The sequence below is a fragment of the Otolemur garnettii genome, unplaced genomic scaffold (assembly GCF_000181295.1).
Source record: "Otolemur garnettii isolate 467f Iridium unplaced genomic scaffold, OtoGar3 scaffold00065, whole genome shotgun sequence".
Classification (NCBI taxonomy): Eukaryota; Metazoa; Chordata; class Mammalia; order Primates; family Galagidae; genus Otolemur; species Otolemur garnettii.
The window spans coordinates 9,644,113-9,656,911 of NW_003852460.1; the positions used below are offsets into that span (position 1 = coordinate 9,644,113).

The 12,799-nt window shown below is 39.6% G+C and overlaps 1 protein-coding gene across 2 annotated transcripts in view; it reads left to right on the forward strand.

Annotated features, from left to right (window-relative positions):
- Positions 1–12,799, forward strand: part of FRMPD4 (FERM and PDZ domain containing 4) — a 531,361-nt gene that overhangs the window by 332,558 nt on the left and 186,004 nt on the right. For both annotated transcript variants that reach the window (XM_003793053.2, XM_012807155.1), the window contains one exon: positions 1,574–1,690. In XM_003793053.2, the coding sequence (XP_003793101.1) occupies positions 1,574–1,690 (117 nt within the window). The remainder of the gene's footprint in view (positions 1–1,573; positions 1,691–12,799) is intronic.

The window sequence follows — 12,799 nt, forward strand, 5'->3', positions numbered from 1 at the left end:
AAAAGGTGATCACAGCTTCCTCATGCACTCCCCCCCACCCCCCACTCCCCACTCCCTGCTTCCAAACCACCCAGAGGCTCTTCTAGGCTATGCAGTGAGTGACTTCACCTAGAGAGAAAGGACAGAGTAATTAGGAATGATGATCAGTCCTAAAAGGGCACCTCTTTCTGCCTTCCAAATCCTGTATGAGACAAAGTTGCAAACAGAAGAAACCATGTTCGTTCTGCTTCTCAGCAGAATTTCACAAAGCTCTTGACTCTGCCACCGGGCACAGCCCCCTGGAACAGTGCCCCAAGACACTAAGCCGGTTAGAGCCCAGCCTGAATAGCTGTATTTTTTTAAAAAAAAGATAAAGTCAGTGATCCCAGGCCTTGACTCTTCCTGTACAGAAGATAATGTCTGACAGAATGAATGCCTGTGCTTCTGTAATCTATCACTAGATGTACTCTCACTCCTAAACTTTGGGGAGACTCTGCTCCAATGTAACTTCTGAGCACACGCAGAACCTCCACCACCTAATATATAAATCACGGGCTGAAGCACTGCTGGGAGGCTAACAAGAACACTGTCATCCTGGGGGAGGCTGGAAGAAATTCACTTTAGTTCTTTGAAAAGCCAGCTACTTTCCCTTCGTTGACGCATAGTTAAGCTCTGAAGAAGTCTTGGGCAGTCATGAGGGAAAGAAGGAATTTCTTCAGGTACCGGGGCCGAAGAGACTTAGCCAGGATTCGATGGATCTTCAGAAACTCGGTCCGGCCCCGGCTCCGGCCTATGCAGCGCTACTTCCGCAGGTCACAGCTGTTTGCTAGGTGGGGTGACTTCCCTTTTCCTCTTGCTTTTGGAAAGACAGGCTTCTAGAAAATTCTCCTTAACCTATGCTTTGCTCTTACTAAGGAATCAAATACTTTTTCCAAAGACTAGGGGAGTGCACTAGTGAGAAGGGGACAAAGAGTAAAACCGAGTTCCATCTTGATAAGTCGAGTTTAAGTTGTGGGTTAGAAACTGTAAAAGATAACGTGTGGATTTTGCCTTGCGGTTTACATTGGGGGTCTGCCTAAGGTTTTATAGCTCACCTTGACCAGAATGCAGTTTGTATGAGTCTGAATTTTGTATTTTGATCCTGTGAGTCCAGGAAGCTGAGCCTCTAGGTACTTTGCTTGAGAGCCATAAGGATGGTAATATATTTCCACATGTATTTACATTATGCTTTGAAATCCACTTATGTGACCTAACGTCTGGGCTCAGGAATGGCTCCTGTGATAGAAAGTGTGTAGAGCTTCTGGCTTGTGGGTCCTTAGAGACGTTCCTTAATCTTACTGAGCAATTCATTGTTTCCTCGTCTGTGAAATGTGTACTTGCCTTATGGAGCTTCTGTGGAAAAGCAGTGAGGTAACACGTGGGAAAATGCCTAGCACAACAACTCAGACAAAAATGTTCTTTATAATTATTCATCAGTCAACTGAGGGTGCAGCCCACAATTGAGAGGAGCAAGTCGTGTAGCCCATCTGGAGTTTGTCTCTGAAATGTTCAGGAGTCAGGTGTAACGAGGCTCTTTCTCCTTCTCCTTTTTCAGCCACAGGACGAAGTCTTCAGGCTGGCCACCTCCCTCAGGAACCTGGGGCTTGAACCAGGTGCCGCCCTATGGATGGGAGATGACGGCGAACCGAGATGGGCGAGACTACTTCATCAGGTAATGGACTTCTCTCGTTTGTATTTGCTTAGGAGACTGAGCGGACCTAACTGAGGTGCTCATAGGCATTTGGAGACCATTACTCAAGCAGCTCGATCTCCTAGGCCCTCTGTATCTTGCTTCCTTGGGTTGCTTTGTTGTTGAGCCGCTGTTATCTTCCAGTGACAATTCACCACAGAACATGGTGATCCTGCTCAGAACAAAAGTCTCTTTTACTAAATACGAGGCCAGTTTTATTCGTTATCTGAGACTAATGTTTGATGTGGAAGAGTAACATTTAGAAAGGAATGTTCCTGTCTTATCTGTAACCAAAAGGGTTTATCATAATAGGTTTTATCAAACTTCTCACACTAGTATTGGCTTAGGTTTTGTATTTCTGTGGTTTTTTAAACTTGTGATATATATATGTGTGTGTGTGTATCTCACATGAAACTTTTGTAACCGTTTTTAAGTATACAATTCGGTGGCATTAAGTACATTCACAGTGGTGTGCAACCATTTACCACTATCCTTTTCAAGAAATTTTTCATCATCGCCACAGAAACGTTGTATCCATTAAACACGAACAGCCAAGTCCTTCTCCTGCCTTCCCACCGCCTCACCCCGGGACCTTCTATTGTACTTTCTATCCCTAAGAATTTGCCTGTTCTAGGCACCTCATCTAAGTGCAATCATACAATATACATATATCTTTTTGTGTCCAGCATATTTCACTTAACATGTTTTCAAGGTTTATCCATGTCATAGCATGTGTCAAAATTTCATCCTTTTTGATGGTGGGGGGGGTTACAACGTGCTGATTTTATATACAATTTGGAATGCTTACATCCAACTGGTTACCATAGCCTTCACCTCACTTACTTATTGTGTGAATACATGTATACTCTACTCTTAATAGATTTGACATGTACCCTTGCAATACGCACCCTAGGTGAGGTCCCACCGATTACCCCCCCCCCCCCTGGCCTTCCCCCTCCCCCCCACCCCTCGGCCTCCTCATCCCTTCTTCATCCTGGGCTATAGTTGTGTTTTATCTTCCGTATGAAAGTGTGGGTGATTATATATTGGTTTCATAATAGTTCTGAGTACATTGGATACTAGAATTTCCTTCTTTTTGAAGGCTGAACAATATTACATTGTATGGGTAGACCACATTTTGGACATTTGGGTTATAGATGGTGACTGATACTGTTGTGACCATTAGTGTATGAGAATCTGGTTGAGTCCCTGCTTTCACTACTGTGGGGCATACACGTAGGAGTAGAATTGCCGTGTGAAAGGAAATTTGGAAGTCAAAATCAAATTTTACATCTAACTTTTTGAGGAGCCATTAAATTGCTTTTTAGAATGGCTTCAGTGCTCTGGTTTTTTGCAGTTTTTATGAGAAACACATTTATACTGCGTTTCTCAAAACAGCAAAGATCTGCCCTGCTTTTTTCTCAAACCTAAGTGAAATACTATTAATCACAAGAAATTAGTGAAATAGATTTGAAATCAAGAAGTATTCGTGGCTTTAGCTAAATTATAATTGAGCAGAAATTGGTGGTCAGAGAAAGAAAAATCTCTAACAACCACTGGCTGCGTTCTTTGTTCCAGCCAAGCTGAATATGTCCTGATTAGTAAAGATAGGGTCACAGGATGATAGGGGGATCATTTTTATAAAAATACCTGCCAAGATTGTTTGGGGGGGGGGCTGGTCATGTGTACTCCCCTCCCCAGGTGAGGATTGTTGGGAAGTAGCTAGGGGAAAACACATGTGATCATTGTGGCCAATTGCCCGGTCTCTGTGGCCTAAATCTCTCCCCTTCCCCAGGAATGCTACAGAGGGGATAGGATCCCCCTTCCCAGCATAGTTTGTTACTGAGGGGCTTGCCTCCTGGATCCAACCCAGGAAGATCCAAGATGCCCTTGAACATGACTGGGGAGCAGTCCCCTTGGCTCTCCAATGCTTTCCTAAAGATGTGCTCACAGACAAACTGTAATAGAAATGGCAGCTGGAGCAGAACCTCCCAGAAAACTCAGAAACTGGAAAAAAGGCCAGTAGTTTTGCTCACACCCCGGTTTTGAATCATTAATTTCATAGCTTGCGTAAGTTCCTCACGTTGCTAGAAAGACGGCGTGTTTTTGGTGTATTGTGTCATCTATTTTCTAACATGGCTATCTGAATTTATGCAGTTGGCTCATGGTGACCTAGATGATCTGACTCAATGATACAAATTTTCTGCTGAAGAAATGTAATTTTTAAGACATGGATTATTTATTTATGAAGCTATGTCTCAGACTTCTCTGATTAAAATAGAGGCCTCTTTTCCCCTGGTTGCTTGTGGGTTCCCATATCTTCCAGGCCATTCGATCAATAGGTAGAAACCCAAACTGAGGTCATCTGGTTTAGAGGCTCTGCCTTCCTGCATTATCATTAGCATCACTGACATTTTTAAGCGCCAGACTGAGTGTCATTTTAACATTTACACTGGCCTAATGCCAGCTGTTAAAACGTGTAAGAGCAAATCAGGAACTTAATAGAGAAACCTGCACTGATTACTAAATGGCAGGTTTTAAAACCAAAGTCAGAGTGTCATTTTTCCAAATTTGTGTGGTTCCTTTTTATTTGAAAAGTAAGTTTTGGCTGGGTGCCTGTAGCTCAATGGTTAGAGCGCTGACCCCATGCACCAGGGCAGGCAGCTTCGAACCTGGCCCAGGCCTACTAAACGAAAAAAAAAAAAAAAAGAAAGAAAGAAAGAGAAAGAGAGAAAGAAAAGTAAGTTTCCGCAGTCCTCTTGGAGAAAGTTTTAAGATGTCAAGAACAGTACTTTGTAAAGTGTTTGTTCTTTCTTTATCACTAATGAGTTTTTATAAATAATGAGAATTATCCTTTTTTTTAACTTGCTAAGCAATGTCCATTTACAAAGAGGTTCTCCAATTATCAGAGTTTCTGGGAGCCTAAGTTTGCAGTATGGACTATTTCTATACTCATTAATTTTAGAAGTTAAAGGGACAATTTGAAAATTAATCTGTGGTGAGTAATTAGCACCTTTGCATTTAATTTTTCACTCTCTTACATATTCTTTTTGAAAGACATTAAATGCTTTCTTTTTTAAAATCTCATCTTAGGAAGTAAATAATAAGCCATATCAGACAATTGTTCTTGATGAAGGTACAACTATTTCTGAGTGAGGCACAAAGCTATGGGAGGAAGCGGTCTTCATGTGTTCAAAGTTAGTCTAATAGCTAAATTATAAGATAATTCTACCATTGTGAGTCTTTCAGAACATGGCCCAGGACAATTCAAAATATGTTCAACTTTCACCTTCCCTCTTCTATCCCCAATGATTTAGGGTAGGGATAGGTAATGTATTTTCTACAGTCACTGGTCCATAGGTTTAAAAAAATCAAGAATGCCAATGCACGCTAACAGACATTTGTGTAATGTTGTATGATCTGTGGTTCTCACATTGGAATAGACTAAGAATCAGGAAAAAATCCTGATGCCTGGGTTTGGGGTGGAACCAGGGAGGAGAGAGGTTGCAGAAGCTCCCCAGCTGATCCTAATGAACAGCTATGACTGCTGCTTTAAAGTACTTTCCTGCGCATGATCTCATTTATTTGGCTTCAACAACAGGATGATTATCTCCATTTTCCAGATCATAAAACTGAGACTTATATTAATCAAGTGGCTTTCCTAGTGACACAGGTGCCAAGTCACACTCCATTGCTTATTCAACTACACCAGATTCCCCGTTAAAAAAGAACAACTTTTGTTGGTATTCTTAGAGAAATATGAAATACAGTTGTTTGAGGAATAGAGTATTATCTAAGAAACATAACAAATGCCAAATAAAAATGTTTCGGTTCCCTAGTTTTATCAGTTAAGAGAGAGAATAGAGCAGAGAAAGAGAGGGAGACAGATGGGAAGAGACTAGAGGGAAAAGAAAAAGTCTCAAGAAACAGTATCCTGGTGAGAAATGAATAAGACAGTGAGAGCCAGGCAAGTGAAGGGAAAATCAGAAAGTGAGATACTCTGAGAGGACTGGTATAATGAGAGCAGCAATAAATAGTAAGTGTAGGTGTAGATGGAGATGAATAGAAGTATTAATACAATTATAGATATATATACATATAAATTGATATAGACTAGAGATAGTGACATAGATATTGATAAAGACAAGATAGTATAGATTTGTATAGTCATAGACACAGATGGGTATATAATATACATATAGGTAATATAGATGTAGCTGATAAAGGTATGGATATGGATATAGATGATTATATGTAGATATAAATTATAGATGAGTGGTCATACAACTACATCTGCCTAGGAGAGTCCTGAATTATGGGTATGGTTCTAAATAATTACAGACAGCCCCTCCTTTTGCTCTCAAAGTGTTCTGGTTTGCATAACACAAGAAAGGTAATTTAATTTATATAGCATATCACGCTATCATAGTTTAGAAAATTCTTGTAAGACATAAGATTTTATTTCTTCTTGATAACTGTCCTGTGAGGCAGTCAAGGCCCACAGCAGACTCTCCCTCTTGCTGATAAAGCTGAGGTTCACACAGATGGGGATGTCCACACCATAAGCTGATGGAGCCAGTGTTGCTTCCATATCTTCAGACTCTAAGGCCTTGGTTCTTCTTACTTGGTCATGGAGTTTAATCCAAACTAATCTCTCCATATGCTGTGGTGAGATTACCTAGCCCTGTTGAAGTGTGCTCAGCTCACCTCTGCCTGTCCCTGCCATACTCTTCCAACTCAGACCCTAAGACCTGAGCCTGATCAGCCTGCTTCTCTTGTTGTGGACTTCCTTCAAAAGTTCTCCCTGGCCACACCCAACATCCATCCACGCAGCATTTATTGAACATCACTAAGTGCTGAAGATCCGAGATGAGTAAGACAAGTTCCTATCTTGAGGGATTTCATGATGTGGGGGAATGATAAGTAAAATAATAGACTATCCTTTAAATATAGTGGAGGCCCTCAGGGGAAATTAATTCAATCTGTTTGGGGGTAGGAGGGAATGAAGGTCATTGCCATGGGCCTGACACAATAGAGACTTCACCATCTTTCTCAACTGAGCAAAGTCTATTTCACTCTTTTGAGAGATACATTATATATTTAAAAGAGTGTAGGGAGCACCATGTGTTACTTTCCCCCCATTTTTTTTGCAGTTTTTGGCTAGGGTCGGGTTTGAACCTACCACCTCCAGTATATGGGGCTGGCGTCCTACTCCTTTGAGCCACAGGTGCCGCCCTCCCCCCATTTTTTAGTTAAATAGAGTAAGAACATGGTAATTTGATTGTGGTTGTAGGGAGAATTTATGCACAAGTAACACAATTAATCTGGAACTTTGGTTTTTGTAGATTAAAAGACAAAATTAAAACATCAAAAGAAATATTAAAACACTAGCTGGCAAAATAGATGATTATGATGAACAAAATTGGAGTCTGGGGATGGAGATAGAGGTTGAGAGAAGAGATTGGAGTATCAGTTCCAGAATACATGGCCTGATTTTTCAAGTTTTTAATTTTACAGGCCCTTTCTTCCTTTTGACTTGCTGCTTTTCTGGCCACCTTCACCCTGTATACACAAAACATGGCCCTGTGTGTGTGTATTAGACAGGATACACCTTTGTATTCTATCAGCAGTTCCTATGGTGGGCAATTACACTGAGTCACTATCTGCTGAATGCAGAAGAATTGAACTCTTAAAACCTGAAGAGTAGAGATTAGTAATGAGATGTGGAAACTTCCACTTGGTTCTCCAGGATGGACTTGGCCCAACTCGTGAGTAGTTTAGCCATTCTCATCTGCCAGTTTATTCAGCAGTCAATGTGAAATGTATTTTTGGCTCCTTAACTCCAGAAAAGAATAATCTGAATAAATACAAGTAGTTTGTAAATACAAGTTCCTGCTCTGGATTTTTATCAACCATAGCAGAAGACAGTCAAGTCAACACAATAGGATTCTGTCACCATGGAAATGAGCAATAGAAAAGCCTTACCTTATCCTTCCGTGTGAGTCCCAAAGTGTTCCCTCTACATCTTGACTTGATCTAATTCAAATATCCCAAAAAGGAAGAAAGTAATTGATTATCTTTAAACATATTTGGTAGTTCTTGGGCTATTCTTCAGATTCTTTTCTTTTTACTCAAGATTTCACAAAACTCTGTTATTCTGTGAATGAGTCCTCCTATATGTTACTCCATGATGAATTCCCTTAAACTTTCTCTTCCCTACAAATGAAAAAAAAAATCAAGAGTTAAGTTTTAAAGTTGGAATGGGGATATTCTGCCTGTGCCCATGTCCCCCTTGATATTTTTGTATTTGAAGGAGACGTTAATTTCCTACTTTACCAAGCCTGTCTTTTAATACAAACTCAACAAAGAACAAATGGATCTGAGAGATTACATGAGTTCTTACTCTTTGTTTCTGGTAATAAAATATTGGAGATCTTTGTAGAAATTAACATTATGCCCATGAAGGAAATAAGAGGTCTATTGGTGATGGGTTCCTTTCAAATATCCAAAGAGTTAATGATATTTATTTAGGACCATTATGTGACTTACAGAACAGGCAGTTTGCTTCTTTTTGGTACATTTTTGCTGAAAAATTCTAAATAAAAATTGAGCACATTTGATGAGTTCTGCATAAAAAGCAAATAATTGCCTCATGGCAAGAGCAAATGCCATTTTGTTCAACAAATTCCTCGGGATCTCAAGCATCCAGCCATGGCAAGGGAGGTATATTATCATTTTGGAATGGGGTAACAAAGTCAACATGATTGTATCATTACATGAAACAAAAGGTAATTATGTCATGTCAGTGCAAATGCTTCCCAGGCTGAACATTAGGGGCTGTTCATTCCCTTCGTTGGAGCAGATTTGTTTTCTTTGAAATCTGACAAAGCACCTATCTGCTGAGTTAATAATCACTGCTCCCAGCTGGAAGGTGAGTTTGCAGAGTTGATGGAAGGGCTTTTAACAGGAAGGTTCTGAAATGACACTATCATTCCAGATCTAATTTGGCATATGGTGCAAAGAGCTATATGTTGGGCAAACTTCTGTATCAGAGGCTGTTTAATTTTCCCTGTGTATTTCTTCTTGAAACTTTGCTGGTATACTTAATCTGGCCTTCACTCTAGGACACAACCTGAAACACTTGGCTTTTTTATCCAGCATGCCAAAGCATCTGAAGGGACTGTAATTATCTGAAGTTCCTTGGGCCACTTGACTACCACAGAGTTGAGATATGCACAATGGGGCCAAGCCATGGGCAGCAGGTTAGCTAGTGCACTGGGTCAGCTCTTTCTTCTCTGGTGCTGCAGGTAGCCCCTAGGGATGTGCATGAGGTGGGTCACAAAGTCCATGCAGTATCACAGGGATGTCCAGCCTGTAAAAAGGAGAGGCACCTGGAAGACCAGGTTTCCATCACAGCCTGTAATTGAAATACTAGCTTGAGGCTGCCTGCCACCCTTGATTATTTTGAGTGGCCTCTGGACCTCTCCTTTCTGGATTGAGCCAACCCTTACAGAGAGCAATTTTGATGTCACTGCCTAAGGCTGGGACATAGGTAGAAATCCTGGCCTATGCCAAATGCCATGTAGGGGGTGTAGGTGTTGCTGCCAAGTACATTGGCTAAGCTTAAGAGGACATGAAATTACCTTTGTGGCAGGTGTCTTTTCATTGTGGTCTGCACTCCAGCACAAAAAGAGAAGGACACCAAGACAAGAGGGCTGGTGACAGAAATGCTGTATTGTGGTCCACCAAAGGGTGGGAAATAGCAGTTCCTGCTAAGTCCTTATCCTGTAACTCCTCTAAAAACTTAAATAAAGCCTTCTTATCAATGGCCAATTTCTGGCAAAGAGCCTCTTTAATTGCAGGGGTAATAAGAGAAGGTGGTACTTTTTGTGTCAGTGGAGTCAAGAGTAGCCATGTCACAGAGTTTTTGCAGGGAATGTGCCAATCAGCTGCTCTAGGATCACAGATATGGCGATGGCAGTTCACACTGGGAAGGCTAGAAGAGACTCTGAAAGAAGGCTGTTTGATTTCAAAGGATGTTACTGAGGGCACAGATCTGGCTACATAAATTTCAGGACCCATTGCAAAATGAAAATGCAGATCCATTGTTCAAAAAGCAAGATATCTGCAAGTCTGTATTTGTAAAAGTTATGATAAAGGTCCTAAAATGTAAAGATTTGCCCCTTCTCCTTTGGTCTCTGCCTACCTGTCATAGAGGGTTTTTTTATTTGTTATATAATGCCATTCTAAGTAAAGAAAAATCTAATTCCAAATTATTAGCATGAATTTTACTGATCATCCTTATATTGTACACTGTGTATTTTAGATGCAAATATAAGAGTATTTAACTTGTCTGCAGAATCACTAAAATGACACAGTTTGTATTCCATAATTCATGTATGCATATGTCTTTCATTTTAGCCAGAACTGTGGAAATGCTACACAAAACTAACTCAAGGGTTTTAGTTTTACTTCTTGATAATGCACACTTTCTACCAACATTCCCTCCTTTTGGTTTGCTGATAAGTAAGGAAGAACTGAAGGAAAAGGAACTCTGGGTTGCCCTAGCTTTCTTTGCCTTTGCTTTCCTTCCATGTCATCACTCTTAGTGTAAGTAGTTGGCCAATATAGGGAAGTAAGAAGAGGAAACAAGGGTATGATAGGGTTCCTTTGTCAATCATGTTTCTTAGAAGAGTGCATAAGTTAAAAACTGTTTATCCTTCAGCCTTTACCCCCCAACCTCATCTCTTGACTCTTTTTTAAAAATCATTTTTCACATGCCTTTCTCAATAAACACATATCAAAGAGTAATCATTGCTTCTAGCTGTTGACTCACTCAGAAAGCAATCTTTATGCTCTGTCAAAGATGGGTTTTCTCACCAAAAGATATATACTTTTCCCCCTCCAACCTTACCTCTGTGGGCCAGGTCAACAACCTTTTCTGTAAATGGTCACATAGCAAATGTTTTAGGCTTTGGAGGCCATGTGGTTTTTCAGTTGTGACTCAGCACAATGCACCTCTGCTGTAGTAGTTTTCAAGCTATCATAGGAAAAATATAAATAAATGGATATGTGATTGTGTTCCAATAAAACTTTATTTACAAAAACAGAGTGCAGGGCAGATGTGACCCTTGGACTATAGTAGTTTGCCAGCTCCTGTTCTAAAGCTGTATGGATTTTGAGTTCATTCTCATATTTTTATTTCACTAATAGATAAATTTTCAAAACCCTCCCATGAAATCAGGAGCTGCCACGTGTTTTATACTTAAACTAGGGCAGAGATTCATAAAATAACTTTTCTGAGGTTGCAGAGAGCTAAAAAGGGACCTCCAAGCCCCAGTTTATCCTACTTGTTGCCAGAAAGCTCTATGATGTGTCTTCTGTCCGCATGCAGTTCATATATATATATATATATATGTGTGTGTGTGTGTGTATATATATATATATATAACCTATGACCTACCTCTAAAGGTTGTTCTAGGAACATCATCAAAATCTACCAGAGAAGTACAACATTTAATATGAAAGTTCTCCTTTCCTTTTAGTGGGTGCTCACAGGGAGAAGGTCTGCTGATCACAGGGTTTGCACCTGCAACCAACACCTTTGTGGGAGGGATATTAAGGACAGGAAATGATAGCAATGAGGCAGCCCAGTCACAATGGAATGGCAAACGAAAGTGCAAATAATTATTAGGAAGGTGCAAACTACATAGCAACTTGATCTTACTAACGGTCTACAGAGAAACAGTACCATTGTACTTTCCTAAAGTTAATTGTTCATAGTGCTTTGAAGAAATTTTGCTTACTATCCTTGTGGAATTTTATACAGCTTCTGTATAAAGGTCTTCAATTTGGGGTGGTGCCTGTAGCTTAAAGGAGTAGGACGCCGGCCCCATATGCCATAGGCGGTGGGTTCAAACCCAGCCCGGGCCAAAAATTGCAAAAAAAAAAAAAAAAAACCAAACAAACAAAAAAAAGTGAAAAAAAAAATAAAGGTCCTCAACTCACTTTTGGTGATATTCTATTCTAGATTATTCTTGCAGCTTTCATGGTAACATCTCTCTTTTTTATGTCTTTTTCTTTTTAATTAAATCATGGCTGTGTACACTAATCCAGTCATGGGGTACAGTGTGCTATTTTTATAAACAATTTGAAAATTTTTCATTCAACTGGTTAACATAGCCTTCATGTCATTTTCTTAGTTATTGTGCTAAGACATTTATATTCTACATTTAGAAAGATTCACATGTACCCTTACAGGATGAACCATAGAAACATCTCCCTTTTTGTTGCTCTAAGTTCATGGAAGTTTCCTTCTTGTGTCTTCGTAGCTGATTCTTCTTTGTTAGCTCAACATTTAAACATCGGTTACCCATGTGGTTATTTAAAAACCACAAAACCAGGAAAAGGATTAATAAATTTAAATATGTTGATACCATTTTGTTTGGGTTCAAAGATTACTGGAGACTCAAGACTGTTCTCTTACAGGAATTCAAGGAGTTCACAAAAATTGGTTTCACTCTCTAGAATATTGTCTTGGCAATAGCACAGAGTCAATAAATATTTGTAGAATGGATATTTAGATATAGATAGATAGATGGATGTTTCTTAAGCATTATATTCAGTGGGTCATTAGAGAAAATGCTGATACATAAATCAGTGAGTGAAATTATCTCTTTTTAACTTACTGAGGTAGGAATTTTACTAGTGTGTAAGCATTTAGATGAAGACTATATTTCATAATTACACCTTACAGGTTTATCAAAGCCTTGTCATCAATTTGTATCTTAGTGTGGTTCTTTATCAGCTCTCCAAAATTTAGAATGTAATAAAGATAACTTTCTCAAGATAGTGTAATTGCAGTGTATTCCAGCAACAAGTGGCATAGAATAATAAAACGCAGAGATTAGAGTACAAACACTCGGACTAAAAATCCTAGCTCTTTCAGTATTGTCTGTATAATTATTTGGACATCGTGGGCTTAACTTTTCTCATTGTACTATGATGCTTTTGGACTTGAAAACTGTATCAGTTGAGAATCCTTTGAGTTACACACAACTGAAAATTGTTTTTTGTTTTTTGTTTTTTTTT